We start from the raw sequence: 16749 nt of genomic DNA, 5'->3' as shown, positions 1-16749 counted from the left end.
CACTCTTAACTCTCAAACATCAGGGGGGGTGGGGGGCAGACAGGCCTAGCCTACATACACACATCTAATGAGAGAGATTGCACTTCTTTGACTGGGCAATGGCAGAGAAAGAGGGTTCATAGGAAGTGAGGGCTACCCGCAAACAGTGATGCAAATGCTCATTTGTCAAGGAGGCACGTTGCTTGTTTTAATGGCATTCATGTGAGATAAACTGGATTCACAGGTGTATGTTGAGCCAAACATTGTTGGCACAGATATTGCCAGCGTTTTTATTTTGGGGAATGTGTTGACATGAATACACTTTATCCAAAATGTTGTGGTGGATTCATTCTCAAGTGCCTGCTTCAGAGCAGATGATGCTTGCATGTCAATTATTTCAAGTTGCAGGAGACCTTCATCAATGTGAAGTGATGCAAGGAACTCTTGTCCTTTTGTGGAAATAGCAGCTACATTTGGCAAATGGGTTGCTCACAAAATGCATCAATTCTCTGGACATGTCAAATTCATCAAATCGACTTGCAAAGTTTTCCCTCAATTTATCAATGTAATCTGTCATTAATTGAGTGACTTTTGGCTCAATTGTGCGTGTTAACGTTGACATGAAAAAAAAAAAAAAAAAAAATTTGACTGGCGGGCCGGTCAGAATCATCCCGCGGGCCGGATCTGGCCCGCGGGCCGCCAGTTGAATAGCCCTGCTATACACCATCACAGACCTCATTCTGGCTCTATACACCATCACAGACCTCATTCTGGCTCTATACACCATCACAGACCTCCTCATTCTGGCTCTATACACCATCACAGACCTCCTCATTCTGGCTCTATACACCATCACAGACCTCATTCTGGCTCTATACACCATCACAGACCTCATTCTGGCTCTATACACCATCACAGACCTCATTCTGGCTCTATACACCATCACAGACCTCCTCATTCTGGCTCTATACACCATCACAGACCTCCTCATTCTGGCTCTATACACCATCACAGACCTCATTCTGGCTCTATACACCATCACAGACCTCATTCTGGCTCTATACACCATCACAGACCTCATTCTGGCTCTATACACCATCACAGACCTCATTCTGGCTCTATACACCACCACAGACCTCCTCATTCTGGCTCTATACACCATCACAGACCTCATTCTGGCTCTATACACCATCACAGACCTCCTCATTCTGGCTGGGTGGTAATCTGGACGTTGTAAACAGCGACTCCTACAGGTCGGTCGGGGGACGCCTGCACAGCGAGGACAGGAAGTGGTGGGGGCAGCGTGAGCCTCCCACACGTTACACCTTGCCAATGAGAGTCCGCGCTGGCAGGTGAAAAGATGTGACAGGCTGCCTCCTCGTGTATCGGAGGGGACACGTGATGCAAGGCTTCTATCCTCCCTACAACCGACCAGTGGGGGGCACATGCGAGCAACGTTCAAGACAGGGGAGGGGAGAATTGGCACAATGGAATTGGGAGAACATTTTGAAAAATGGGGGAGAAAAAGTGGATTAAAAAAAAAAGCTGAAAGTCTGCTTAAGGCATATCTTGATAGTTTAATTTCAAGTCCGTTGTGGTGTACAGAGCCAGAATTGTGAGAATTGTGTCAATGTACAAATATGTAGTGTTCTAAGACCCTGGGTTCTCAGTTTCCTGGCTCCTTTACTCCATATGAACAGTAACACCCTTAACGATGTTCTAAGACCCTTAATGATGTTCTAAGTCCCTGGGTTCTCAGTTTCCTGGCTCCTTTACTCCATATGAACAGTAACACCCTAACTATGTTCTAAGACCCTTAACGATGTTCTAAGACCCTTAACGATGTGCTAAGACCCTGTGTTGGAAAAACATGCTAAATAATGAGCTGGTTCCCCCTTCAGGCCAGTCAGCTGTACTACGACGCCAACACTGGTATCTACTACTGCTGCGACGCGGAGAGCGGGCGCTACCAGTTCCACTCCAGGATCGAGGTGCCGGCCGCCCAGACCACGGCTCCAGAACCAGACCAGAACCACAGGCCTCCGGGGAGGAGGGGCAAGAGGGTGAAGAAGGGGGCAGAGAGAGGCTCCCAGCAGGAGCTCCGAGCCGAGGCCGTGAAGGAGGAGGAGGAGGAGGAGCAGCGGGCAGCGTCTCAGCGGGTCGCGGCGTCTCTGAAGAGGAGACACCGGTCCAGCAGTCCAGACCCGCGCAGGAGAGAGGCCTCCATATATCGCCGGGAAGACGACGTGAAGTCCTCCTCGTCCAAGAAGAGGAAGAGGAGGAACGGCTCGCACTCGGACGACACGAGCGGCTCCAAGAAGCGGAAGAACAAGAGTAAGAAGACGAAGACGAAGAAGAAGAAGAACAAGAAGCTGCTTAAATCGGAAAAACACAAGAAGAAGAAGAAGAAGAAGAATTCGGCGCAGAGCGACTCATCCTCCTCCTCCTCCTCCGGGACCAGCGAGCCGGAAGAGGGCGAGATCACGGCGTCGGAGCGAGGCTGGGAGTCCACGCCCTCCTTCACCTCGCCCTCCCTCTCCAGTCCAGAGTCCGAGCCGGAGAGTCCAGAAGGTGAGGAGAGACGTGCTGCTGTGGTCAGAACACCTGGGTTCTGGGAGGGGGAGGGGTCAGAACACCTGGGTTCTGGGAGGGGGAGGTGTCAGAACACGGTTCTGGGAGGGGGAGGGGTCAGAACACCGGGGAGGGGGAGGGGTCGGAACACCGGGGAGGGGGAGGGGTCAGAACACCGGGGAGGGGTCAGAACACCTGGGAGGGGGAGGGGTCAGAACACCTGGGAGGGGGAGGGGTCAGAACACCGGGGTTCTGGGAGGGGGAGGGGTCAGAACACCTGGGAGGGGGAGGGGTCAGAACACCTGGGAGGGGGAGGGGTCAGAACACCGGGGTTCTGGGAGGGGGAGGGGTCAGAACACCTGGGAGGGGGAGGGGTCAGAACACCTGGGAGGGGGAGGGGGAGGGGTCAGAACACCGGGGTTCTGGGAGGGGGAGGGGTCAGAACACCTGGGAGGGGGAGGGGTCAGAACACCTGGGAGGGGGAGGGGTCAGAACACCTGGGAGGGGGAGGGGTCAGAACATATATATAAACAGTTAGCTTAGCGTTATCTAAAAGATAAAAAGTTAGCTTAGCGTTATCTAAAAGATAAAAAGTTAGCGTAGCGTTTATCTAAAAGATAAAAAGTTAGCTTAGCGTTATCTAAAAGATAAAAAGTTAGCTTAGCGTTATCTAAAAGATAAAAAGTTAGCTTAGCGTTATCTAAAAGATAAAAAGTTAGCGTAGCGTTATCTAAAAGATAAAAAGTTAGCTTGGCGTTATCTAAAAGATAAAAAGTTAGCTTAGCGTTATCTAAAAGATAAAAAGTTAGCGTAGCGTTATCTAAAAGATAAAAAGTTAGCTTAGCGTTATCTAAAAGATAGAAAGTTAGCGTAGCGTTATCTAAAAGATAAAAAGTTAGCGTAGCGTTATCTAAAAGATTAAAAGTTAGCTTAGCGTTATCTAAAAGATAAAAAGTTAGCTTAGCGTTATCTAAAAGATAAAAAGTTAGCTTGGCGTTATCTAAAAGATAAAAGGTTAGCTTAGCGTTATCTAAAAGATAAAAAGTTAGCGTAGCGTTATCTAAAAGATAAAAAGTTAGCGTAGCGTTATCTAAAAGATAAAAAGTTAGCTTGGCGTTATCTACATTTCCAAATTGTGCCAACTAGTGTCACGATACCAACATTTTGACTTCGATACCGATACCAGCCTAAGTATAGAGCCATATGGAATCCGCGATCACGGAATCGCGGACGGAATCGTGGAATTGAGCAATAAAAATGGAATAAACTATAAAAAAAAGAAATATATATATCTTTTTTTACTTTTTTTACTTTTTTTTTTTTATGTTGTGGGACTTGTACAGCACTTTGTTCAACTTTGTCAGTGCTGTAAAGTTTAAACCTTTTTAAATCTTAGACAAACTAAACACTTTGCTTTCATGAAATATTGTAAGCCGTCATTTGAGGCTTTATAAAAGCAGCACAATGAACACAGATCTGTCAGTGCCGAGTCCGACCTCATCTTAAATAACAAACAGCATTGTTGTTGTAGTTAACAAAGAGAGGCAGAGTTGATGTTGCAAAAATATATATAATTAAAAAAAAAAAATTTTATCGAATTTTTTTTTCATATTCGAATCCCATGCCCATCGAACGAAGCTTCGAAGTATTTAAGACAGCCCTATTAAATGGACTGTTATATCTTATTAAATTGTGGACATTTATTCATTCCCACTTATTAGACACTATTTCTGATGGTAAAATGAGCGTACAAAGCAAAATACAGAATTCTGAAATATTAAAACGGAAAAAACGGAATTTGGAAAAGAATTAAATGGAATTTGGAAAAAAATAAAACGGATTTCATATGGCTCTACCTAAGTATCACAATACCGGTTCTAAAACGATACCGCGGCAAAAGCCTAAAATATCAGGAAAAGTAATGGAAAATATTATTAGATGACGGAAGAACATGGAAAATTCTTTATACAATTATTTTAATTCATATTTTGATGCTGTTGAAAACTTAACGGGGTAAAATAATGAAAAGGTCTTAAATGTAAGTGAAATGTGCCGATCCCCTGTATTTACTGTACGTTTGGTTCTCAGCCCAGGAGGCGTGGCCTCCCTGCGTCAGAGTCATGGTGGTCAGGTCTCCGGTGCTCCAGGTGGGAACTCTCTTCATCATCACAGCTGACGCTCCAGCAACCATCGGCAGGTCAGCGCCCCTCCTCCCTCCCTCTCCCCCTCTCTCCTCTCCTCTCCTCTCCTCTCCTCTCCTCGCCTCTCCTCTCCCCCTCTCTCCTCTCCTCTCCTCTCCTCTCCCCATCTCTCCTCCTCTCCTCTCCTCTCCTCTCCTCTCCTCTCCTCTCCTCTCCTCTCCCCCTCTCTCCTCCTCTCCTCTCCTCCTCTCCTCTCCTCTCCTCTCCTCTCCCCTCCCCTCCTCTCCTCTCCTCTCCTCTCCTCTCCTCTCCTCTCCTCTCCCCTCCTCTCCTCTCCTCTCCTCTCCTCTCCTCTCCTCTCCTCTCCTCTCCCCCTCTCTCCTCTCCTCTCTCCTCTCCTCCTCTTTCCCCTCCTCTCCTCTCATCTCCCCCTCTCTCCTCTCCTCCTCTCCTCTCCCCCTCTCTCCTCTCCTCCCCTCTCCTCTCCTCTCTCCTCCTCTCTCCTCCTCTCCTCTCCTCTCCTCTCCCTCTCCCTCTCCCTCCATTTTATTTAGGAATATATTTGGCGACCCCACACTTAATGTAACGCATCATTTCATTTATTTTTAAATGCTGTCCTAATTTATTTAAAATGAGAAAAGTACATTTATTTATTATTAGAGCAATATTATTTATTATTAGACTAATATTATTTATTATTAGACTAATATTATTTATTGTTAGAGTAATATTGTTTATTATTAGTTATATTATTTATTATTAGAGTACTTCAGTCCCTCCAGTTCAATGTGAAAACCAACAATAAATATTGTTGAAATATTTTTCCTTCAGTTGTCGACTAGATACAGATGTTGATACGACTGCCGGGCGACTTCAATATGTATCATATATATATATATATATATGGCACTGAATCATAACGTGAGTTAAGACGTGTCCTCTGAGTCTGAGTCTGATACCACTGCTTTAGAACTAGCAGGAGCATCTCACTCTGTGACCACCAGAGGGAGCCGATCGCTCAGCACTCTGAGAGACCTACTGCTTTGTGTTGCAGAGAGAAGGACATGGACCACGCCATCCAGATCGCTGAGGTGGGAGTCAGCAAGGTACCGTCACGTTTACTTTCTCCAGGCAGCTCCCTAACCCAGCTCCCTAACTAACCCAGGAGGCAGCTCACTAACTAACCCAGGAGGCAGCTCCCTAACTAACCCAGGAGGCAGCTCCCTAACTAACCCAGGAGGCAGCTCACTAACTAACCCAGGAGGCAGCTCACTAACTAACCCAGGCAGCTCCTGACTCACTCACTCACTGCGGGGCTCTTCAGTGTTAATTATAGTGTTCAGTGATTATAGTGTTCAGTGATTATATTGATTATTGTGATTATATTGATTATAGTGTTCAGTGATTATATTGATTATAGTGATTATATTGATTATAGTGTTCAGTGATTATATTGATTATAGTGATTATAGTGATTATATTGATTATAGTGTTCAGTGATTATAGTGATGATAGTGATTATAGTGATTATAGTGTTTAGTGATTATAGTGATTATAGTGTTCAGTGATTATATTGATTATATTGATTATAGTGATTATAGTGTTTAGTGATTATAGTGTTTATAGTGTTTATAGTGATTATATTCATTATAGTGTTTATAGTGATTATAGTGATTATATTGATTATAGTGATTATATTGATTACACTGATTATAGTGATTATATTGATTATAGTGTTTATAGTGTTTATAGTGATTATAGTGATTATAGTGATTATATTGATTATAGTGTTTATAGTGATTATATTGATTATAGTGATTATAGTGATTATATTGATTACACTGATTATAGTGATTATATTGATTATAGTGATTATATTGATTATAGTGTTTATAGTGTTTATAGTGATTATAGTGATTATAGTGATTACAGTGATTATATTGATTATAGTGTTTATAGTGATTATATTGATTATAGTTTTTATAGTGATTATATTGATTATAGTGATTATAGTGATTATATTGATTACAGTGATTATAGTGATTATATTGATTATAGTGATTATAGTGATTATAGTGATGACAGTGATTATATTGATTATAGTGATTATATTGATTACAGTGATTATAGTGATTATATTGATTATAGTGATTATAGTGATTATAGTGATGACAGTGATTATAGTGATTATATTGATTATAGTGATGACGGTACACAGACTGACTCTCTCTCTCTCTCTCTCTCCTCTCTGTCTCTCTCTCTCTCTCTCTCTCTCTCTCTCTCTCTCTCTCTCTCTCTCTCTCTCTCTCTCTCTCTCTCTCCAGTTCCATGCGGAGGTGTACTTCCAGGCAGAGCAGCGCGGCTACATGCTGGTGGACCAGGGCAGTCAGAACGGCACCGTCATCAACGGCATCAGGATCCTCCAGGTCAGAACCCTCCCAGTAGGGATGCAGTACAGGTCAGAACCCTCCCAGTAGGGATGCAGTATCAGGATCCTACAGGTCAGAACCCTCCCAGTAGGGATGCAGTATCAGGATCCTCCAGGTCAGAACCCTCCCAGTAGGGATGCAGTATCAGGATCCTACAGGTCAGAACCCTCCCAGTAGGGATGCAGTATCAGGATCCTCCAGGTCAGAACCCTCCCAGTAGGGATGCAGTATCAGGATCCTCCAGGTCAGAACCCTCCCAGTAGGGATGCAGTATCAGGATCCTCCAGGTCAGAACCCTCCCAGTAGGGATGCAGTATCAGGATCCTACAGGTCAGAACCCTCCCAGTAGGGATGCAGTACCGATCAGGATCCTACAGGTCAGAACCCTCCCAGTAGGGATGCAGTACAGGTCAGAACCCTACAGGTCAGAACCCTCCCAGTAGGGATGCAGCACCGATCGCACTTTTTCAGTCCCGATACCCAAACCCAGGTATCGCCCAATACCGATCCGATACCCATTGTCCAATTTTTTTTACAAAAAAACAAAAAAAAAATATATATATATATTTAGCGTTTAAGAATTGTAAAGGATCACAAGTGTGTTTTTGATTTGTTGTAAACAAAGACAGAAAATAAACTTCATTCATTCAATTAATAAACTGTACGCCTCACTGTCACTGTGTGGAAGAGACTGGGATCATTCCTTTGTGCAACAAGGCAACATCAGGCTCGACTTAAAACATTACTTTCATAACTTAGTGAAACTAAATGTAACAAATTAACACATAGATATAAATGTACTGAATAGTTATTTCTTATTTTATTCTTAAATAAAATATATATATAATAATCCGATATATATATATTTTTTCGATACCCAATCCAGCTATTTTACTGATATCGGCGGCCGATACGGATACCAATATCGGATCGGTGCATCCCTAGCTCTGAGTTCTGTTCAGCCACTACCACCTCTGTATCCATGTCGTACGGACCGCCCAGACCGTGCAGGCTTTTAAATCACTTTTAAAAACCTACCTGTTCTCCTTGGCCTTCCCCCCCCCCCCCACTTAATCACCACTAGACCCCTGGCCCTTCTATCCTCTTTGTTTTACTGTGTCATACCTGTTTTTATTACTTTCATTGCTTTACTGTGTTTTAATCTTATATCTTGCATCATATTATTTAGTTTTTATCAACCTGCCTGTGAAGCACTTTGGTGCCAGCTGCCGCTGCCTGGAAATGTGCTATACAGAAATGTTTACTTGACTTGACTTGTCTTAAAGGGGCAGTTCACACCACTACCACTTCTGTATCCATGTCTTAAAGGGGCAGTTCACACCACTACCACTTCTGTATCCTTGTCTTAAAGGGGCAGTTCACACCACTACCACTTCTGTATCCATGTCTTAAAGGGGCAGTTCACACCACTACCACTTCTGTATCCATGTCTTAAAGGGGCAGTTCACACCACTACCACTTCTGTATCCATGTCTTAAAGGGGCAGTTCACACCACTACCACTTCTGTATCCATGTCTTAAAGGGGCAGTTCACACCACTACCACTTCTGTATCCATGTCTTAAAGGGGCAGTTCACACCACTACCACTTCTGTATCCATGTCTTAAAGGGGCAGTTCACACCACTACCACTTCTGTATCCTTGTCTTAAAGGGGCAGTTCACACCACTACCACTTCTGTATCCATGTCTTAAAGGGGCAGTTCACACCACTACCACTTCTGTATCCTTGTCTTAAAGGGGCAGTTCACACCACTACCACTTCTGTATCCATGTCTTAAAGGGGCAGTTCACACCACTACCACTTCTGTATCCATGTCTTAAAGGGGCAGTTCACACCACTACCACTTCTGTATCCATGTCTTAAAGGGGCAGTTCACACCACTACCACTTCTGTATCCATGTCTTAAAGGGGCAGTTCACACCACTACCACTTCTGTATCCATGTCTTAAAGGGGCAGTTCACACCACTACCACTTCTGTATCCATGTCTTAAAGGGGCAGTTCACACCACTACCACTTCTGTATAAGTCTAAGAAATGACGTAAACTCCATGATCAAAACTGAGAAACAAAAATAAACCACGTGAACTTTGGAAATTATTCAATCAACTAGGCTGCAGTAAAAAACTTAAAACCAGGTTCTCAAACATAAACATAAAGACGGACAACACGCTCAGCGTGTCGCCATCACCCCAGTCATCACACACATAATAAACCTCTCTATAAAACAGGGACACGTCCCCAAGGACTTCAAAATTGCGAGAGTAACACCCCTGCACAAAAAGGGCATCAAATTAGACCCAGGCAACTACCGCCCTGTTTCTATTCTTACCTCCATCTCGAAAGTCATGGAAAAAATAGTATACGAACAGGTCTAAAAGTACCTGGCGGAAAAAAATCTAATCTACGAATTCCAATCTGGCTTCAGAACATCCCACTCCACTGACACATGCCTTCTCTATTTGAACGACCACATCAAACAAGAGGTGGACGCGGGCAAATACTGCGGCATGGTCATGCTGGACCTACAAAAGGCCTTCGACACTGTCAATCACACCATTCTGATTGACAAGCTAGGGCTGGGCGATATAACGATAACGATAAATATCGCGATATATTTTAATAATCGATATCGAATATCGAAATAATTTTTTTTTTTTTTTTTTTTGACCTGCAACAGGGCAGTTTTAAAACCAGAGACAGTGGACAGACTTGTCTTTCTTGCCTGCAACTTAAAGTAATGGCTTTGCTTGTCCAAATGACAATACTGACCAAATTGAGATTTATTTTTCTCTTGTCCATTTATTTAGTTTGCTTTCTAATTTAAAATACAGTTTGAAACCGTCTGTACACAGTAGGCTATGTGTGCTAGCAGAGCTAGACTCCAGTCACGAGTCACGGTGCACATGTGAGGTGGTTTGTCCACCAAAAAAGCGCCAAAAGATAGAAAATAAACTAGCAGAGCCAGAACTGTTCAACTCCCCTGGAGCCACAGCCAGCAGAGAAGCCGGTTTACTTTCGCTTTCAAACCAGCTGCAGCCTGAGAACTGGAGTGTGAGGGGATGTAACACTAAAGATGGCGGCAATGACAAAGAATTGCTGCAAAATAAACATACATCTGTTGTTAAATTTTTTATTTTTATTTTTTTTAATACTTATAACAATTCGATAATTATCGATATCGAGAAATATGATAACATTATCATATCGTTATCGCGATATGATTTTTTTCCATATCGCCCAGCCCTATGACAAGCTAAAAGCAATTGGTTTTGATAGTCTATCAGTGAGCTGGATGCAATCCTAGCTGGAGGGGAGAGAACAGATGGTGGAGGTAAACGGTACCCTATCCCCCCCCCTCACAGTGAGCTGTGGTGTTCCACAAGGAAGCATACTAGGACCGCTACTCTTCCTAATTCATGCAAATGACATGTCGTCAGCTTGTGACTGCAACTTGTTCCTGTTTGCGGACGACTCAGCCCTGCTGGTCTCTGACAAGAACAAGTTACAGGTTGAAAAAGCCCTCAGCTCAGAACTAGGCAGAATCTGCACCTGGCTCGCTGATAACAAACTATCATTACACATGGGCAAAACAGACTCCATTCTCTTCGGTTCAAATAACAAACTCAGCAAGACCGACGGCTTCTCAGTTACAGTAGGTGACAATATTATCACAAGGAAAGATGAAATTACCTACCTGGGTTCCATCCTAGAGGCTAATCTTTCCTGTGACAAAATGGCATCCAATGTAATAAAAAAAGTCAACCAACGAACTAGATTCTTGTACCGGATCTCCTCTCTGGTAAACAAGAATACCCTGAAGACTCTAGTAGGAGCACTCATTCAAGGGTACTATGACTATGCTTGCACCTCATGGTACCAAAGCACCTCAAAGGCACTAAAAACCAAATTACAAACATCTCAAAACAAACTAGTCCGACTACTACTTGACCTGACTCCTAGAACCCACCTCACCCCTGCCCACTTTGACAACCTAGGATGGCTTAGAGTAGACGACAGAGTACAGCAACTTGCAATGGGCCTGGTCTACAACATACACTACACGACCAAGGTACCCATGTACATGTCAAAATACTTACACGTTTAGCAATTATGCCACATCAATGTGGAACGCCCTACCCAAAGCTGTAAAGGAATGTGAATCACTACCCACTTTCAAAAACACTCTCAAAGAGCATCTACGGGAGACTGCAATTCGAAACTGGCCCCTACAAATGTCCTAACCCAGTTGTACAGTAAATGACCAAGTATGGCTTTGTCAGTATTCCAATGTACAGTGTCCCCCACCCCACCTACCCAACCTCCAATGTACATTTTCTACGTCAAATGTATATACACTCTTTTTCTGGACACTTTGTATCACAAACAGTACTGTATTTGCAAATCTGGTATGTCATAAATGTATAGATGTAGCAGTACTGTCTATCTGTATGTCATATATGTTATGATGAATTGAAAACGGGGGACCCTGATGTAAACAAGATGAAAGTCTTTCTCTGGTCTGCATCCCCTTAACAATTGTATGTATTGAGCTGTACTGTACTGTACCCATTCTGCAATCTGTTAATAAACTTTTCAATCAATCAGTATCCATGCGTTAAAGGGGCGACATTTCCTTTTGGGGTGAACTGCCCCTTTAAGCCTCTCCTGTGCCCTCTCAGCCCAAGACGAAGTGCGCGCCGTACGCCCTGATGCACGGAGACGAGGTGAAGATGGGAGAGACCGTCCTGTCCTTCCACGTCCACTCTGGGACCGACACCTGCGACGGCTGCGAGCCCGGCCAGGTCATGGCCCACCTCAGCAAGCACAAGAGACACCAGGAGACAACAGGTGAGACACCAGGAGACTCGATACAGCGCCACTAGCAGGATCAGGCCGGTACTGCACCTTCGGAGTCCCAATATGCCTTTTCCAGGCAAAATACAGCTCAGTGACATTGAATAGGGTATTAAGAGCGAATAAAAGAAAAAACGAGTCAAAAACATATCAACCGCTGGCTCCCAATACCGTATATATATGTGGTTGGCCAGGAATGTGTTAAAGTATGTTAGCTTTCAGAACCAATGCTTGTGTTCCCCTCGCCTCTTCCCCCCCCCCCCCCCCCACACACTAGGTCCTAGTGACTAGGACAATAGAGCTCGGGGCTAACTAGATGGCACACTGTAAACAAAAACACAGCTAAACTGTCTCAGCACAGCATCAAATAGTCTATTTTTTATATTAGTGTAGCTAGGCTTAGGTGTCGTTTATATTAGTGTAGCTAGGCTTAGGTGTCGTTTATATTAGTGTAGCTAGGCTTAGGTGTCGTTTATATTAGTGTAGCTAGGCTTAGGTGTCATTTATATTAGTGTAGCTAGGCTTAGGTGTCATTTATATTAGTGTAGCTAGGCTTAGGTGTCGTTTATATTAGTGTAGCTAGGCTTAGGTGTCATTTATATTAGTGTAGCTAGGCTTAGGTGTCGTTTATATTAGTGTAGCTAGGCTTAGGTGTCATTTATATTAGTGTAGCTAGGCTTAGGTGTCGTTTATATTAGTGTAGCTAGGCTTAGGTGTCGTTTATATTAGTGTAGCTAGGCTTAGGTGTCATTTATATTAATGTAGCTAGGCTTAGGTGTCATTTATATTAGTGTAGCTAGGCTTAGGTGTCGTTTATATTAGTGTAGCTAGGCTTAGGTGTCATTTATATTAGTGTAGCTAGGCTTAGGTGTCGTTTATATTAGTGTAGCTAGGCTTAGGTGTTGTTTATATTAGTGTAGCTAGGCTTAGGTGTCATTTATATTAGTGTAGCTAGGCTTAGGTGTCATTTATATTAGTGTAGCTAGGCTTAGGTGTCATTTATATTAGTGTAGCTAGGCTTAGGTGTCGTTTATATTAGTGTAGCTAGGCTTAGGTGTCGTTTATATTAGTGTAGCTAGGCTTAGGTGTCATTTATATTAGTGTAGCTAGGCTTAGGTGTCGTTTATATTAGTGTAGCTAGGCTTAGGTGTCATTTATATTAGTGTAGCTAGGCTTAGGTGTCGTTTATATTAGTGTAGCTAGGCTTAGGTGTCATTTATATTAGTGTAGCTAGGCTTAGGTGTCATTTATATTAGTGTAGCTAGGCTTAGGTGTCGTTTATATTAGTGTAGCTAGGCTTAGGTGTCATTTATATTAGTGTAGCTAGGCTTAGGTGTCATTTATATTAGTGTAGCTAGGCTTAGGTGTCATTTATATTAGTGTAGCTAGGGTTAGGTGTCATTTATATTAGTGTAGCTAGGCTTAGGTGTCATTTATATTAGTGTAGCTAGGCTTAGGTGTCATTTATATTAGTGTAGCTAGTAATTAATTAATTACTTAATTTCCGATACCGATATCAACCGATACCGATATATGCAGGGTTTCCCCCCCCAAAAAATGGAATAATTTCAGGTAATTAACATTACATATCTCTTGTTGTGGAATTAACACAACATTATGCATACTTTTGACAATAAATAAAATCAGAATTTGTTCTTACTTGCTTGCCTGGGTAAATAAAGGTTATATAAATGTAAAAAAAAAAAAATGAATGCCGATATCGGCCGATAATATCGGACATCCCTAGTAGCTAGGCTTAGGTGTCATTTTCTTTAATCGGTCAAGCGTGTAACGGGTCCGGATGTGTGTAAAAGGGCCGTTGAGATGACGAGGGTTGTTTGGGTTCTGCTGTTTTAAAGGTCCTGCTCAGTACGTTGAGATGACAAGGGTTGTTTGGGTTCTGCTGTTTTAAAGGTCCTGCTCAGTACGTTGAGATGACGAGGGTTGTCTGGGTTCTGCTGTTTTAAAGGTCCTGCTCAGTACGTTGAGATGACGAGGGTTGTTTGGGTTCTGCTGTTTTAAAGGTCCTGCTCAGTACGTTGAGATGACGAGGGTTGTTTGGGTTCTGCTGTTTTAAAGGTCCTGCTCAGTACGTTGAGATGACGAGGGTTGTTTGGGTTCTGCTGTTTTAAAGGTCCTGCTCAGTACGTTGAGATGACAAGGGTTGTTTGGGTTCTGCTGTTTTAAAGGTCCTGCTCAGTACGTTGAGATGACGAGGGTTGTCTGGGTTCTGCTGTTTTAAAGGTCCTGCTCAGTACGTTGAGATGACGAGGGTTGTTTGGGTTCTGCTGTTTTAAAGGTCCTGCTCAGTACGTTGAGATGACGAGGGTTGTTTGGGTTCTGCTGTTTTAAAGGTCCTGCTCAGTACGTTGAGATGACGAGGGTTGTTTGGGTTCTGCTGTTTTAAAGGTCCTGCTCAGTACGTTGAGATGACGAGGGTTGTTTGGGTTCTGCTGTTTTAAAGGTCCTGCTCAGTACGTTGAGATGACGAGGGTTGTTTGGGTTCTGCTGTTTTAAAGGTCCTGCTCAGTACGTTGAGATGACGAGGGTTGTTTGGGTTCTGCTGTTTTAAAGGTCCTGCTCAGTACGTTGAGATGACGAGGGTTGTTTGGGTTCTGCTGTTTTAAAGGTCCTGCTCCTTCCAAGGAAGACAAGGAGGCCCTGAGACAGAAGGAGCTCCGACAGATGAAGGTCAAGTACGGCCTGAAGGTGAGTGATGATGACATCATATACCAGCAGCACGTAGACGACATACAGACTAACATATGACTTATATCATATTTATATCATGTTAGGGTTATACTGTACCTTGTGTATACTGCACCTAGTGTATACTGCACCTTGTGTATACTGTACCTAGTGTATACTGTACCTTGTGTATACTGTACCTAGTGTATACTGTACCTAGTGTATACTGCACCTTGTGTATACTGTACCTTGCGTATACTGTACCTTGTGTATACTGCACCTAGTGTATACTGCACCTAGTGTATACTGCACCTAGTGTATACTGTACCTAGTGTATACTGTACCTTGCGTATACTGCACCTTGTGTATACTGTACCTTGTGTATACTGTACCTTGTGTATACTGTACCTAGTGTATACTGTACCTAGTGTATACTGTACCTTGCGTATACTGCACCTTGTGTATACTGTACCTTGTGTATACTGCACCTTGTGTATACTGCACCTTGTGTATACTGTACCTTGTGTATACTGCACCTTGTGTATACTGCACCTAGTGTATACTGTACCTTGTGTATACTGCACCTTGTGTATACTGTACCTTGTGTATACTGTTGACCAGATGGGCGGGGGGTCGTTTATAATTCCGTGGGCAACGTTATATCATTCATCTAGTGTGGGTGATATGATCATCAGAGCAGTTAGTAAAGAACACGTTGGAAAATAACGCTGGATCTTACCGTATCTTCCTCGCGCCGTTGGGCGATGAGCGTGGAGCAGAGATATTCATATTATGGGATGTAGAAATACCCGATCCATTTCCAGGTTGTATAATAGTATATACGTCCAAATCATGTTTGTCGAGTTATTTGCAACCGATCGACATCCATTGTGTCAAGATGGAGTCCTGCTAATGATAGCGAGTGCCCGGACGAAATATGGGTGAGCACCACTTCATCCACATGACTTCCTGTTGGGCGATCTGCCGATCGGCCACCAGATGGCGCTCTTGAAGCGTTAGAGAGTTGAGTGGAGCTCAGCAGTATATCTCAGGTCCCCGGGGGAGAAATATGATTTCGATCACAGATTTTTGAAATATTGATATCAAAGACGTGTTACGGCGTCTTCGGCAGAATGAGCATGGCGGGGAATGACGAGTTACGGCGTTTCCGGCGATTAAAGTGTTAAGGGGGGCAAAAAAAAGCCCTTGAAAAAAATGTTAATTTCTAACCCTGCAGTGTATAACGTTTTATATATCCCCAAGCATACCCCACATTTAGCATAAAACGCCTGACAATTGGGGGAGCTCCAGTAGCTCACCACGTACCTCGAGCGCTATTTCGGCGCCGGGGACAACCGTGCTCGTCACAGATCTCGGGTTTAGCGAGTTCGAATCCCGGACTGCAGCCGTGCCTTTCCCAGAGTGTCTTCCCCCCCATCTGTACCCCTTCAGCCTGTTTCTGTCGGTCATTCTTGACCAGAGTAAATGCGATAAACGCAAAAAAGAGCCAGCGGAATGGCCAAAGTTTAAAAAAAAAAAACGCCTGACAATGGACCTGTCTCAAAACCCTGCCCTCTTTTCTTGATCCTCCAATCACAGCTGTCGCTTACCTCTGACTTCCTCGTACAAACAAAGTTTAAACAAAGTTTGTATGAGGAAGTCAGAGGTAAGCGACAGCTGTGATTGGAGGATCAAGAAAAGGGGCAGGGTTTGAGACAGGTCTATTGCATATACCCAAAGTAATGTGCAATTTATTATACTTTATACTTATAGCACACAGTTTGTTGCATTAATGGGATTATAAAGCAACAAAAAGAAAATGTTAGACTTTTTATTACTGTTTTTACCTGTTCTAACAAAGGAAAACCTCAATCTCTTATGAAGAGGAGAAAAAATACTGGCTGTGTAGACCTACTTTTAAATAAAACACAGAAGAGGAGACAAAACACTGGTGTCTGTAGACCGACTTTGAAATAAAACCCTGAACTATGCAGCTCTATTAGAGTCCTTCCCTTATTTGTGGAAAATCTATAAAATAAAAAGTCAAATTTTCGTTGTTCGCA

The 16749-nt window shown here is 43.3% G+C and overlaps 1 protein-coding gene across 1 annotated transcript in view; it reads left to right on the top strand.

Annotated features, from left to right (window-relative positions):
• aggf1 (angiogenic factor with G patch and FHA domains 1) overlaps positions 1–16749 on the top strand; it is a 39488-nt gene that overhangs the window by 13416 nt on the left and 9323 nt on the right. Inside the window, exons 6-11 of the mRNA XM_084324360.1 lie at positions 1881–2550; positions 4639–4747; positions 5746–5797; positions 7016–7117; positions 11824–11992; positions 14628–14707. Coding sequence (XP_084180486.1) covers positions 1881–2550; positions 4639–4747; positions 5746–5797; positions 7016–7117; positions 11824–11992; positions 14628–14707 — 1182 coding nt within the window. The remainder of the gene's footprint in view (positions 1–1880; positions 2551–4638; positions 4748–5745; positions 5798–7015; positions 7118–11823; positions 11993–14627; positions 14708–16749) is intronic.

Source organism: Notolepis coatsorum (genome assembly GCF_963971535.1).
Source record: "Notolepis coatsorum genome assembly, chromosome: 11".
Classification (NCBI taxonomy): Eukaryota; Metazoa; Chordata; class Actinopteri; order Aulopiformes; family Paralepididae; genus Notolepis; species Notolepis coatsorum.
Note: the sequence above shows the minus strand (reverse complement) of the source record. Positions and strands in the feature narration are given on the sequence as shown.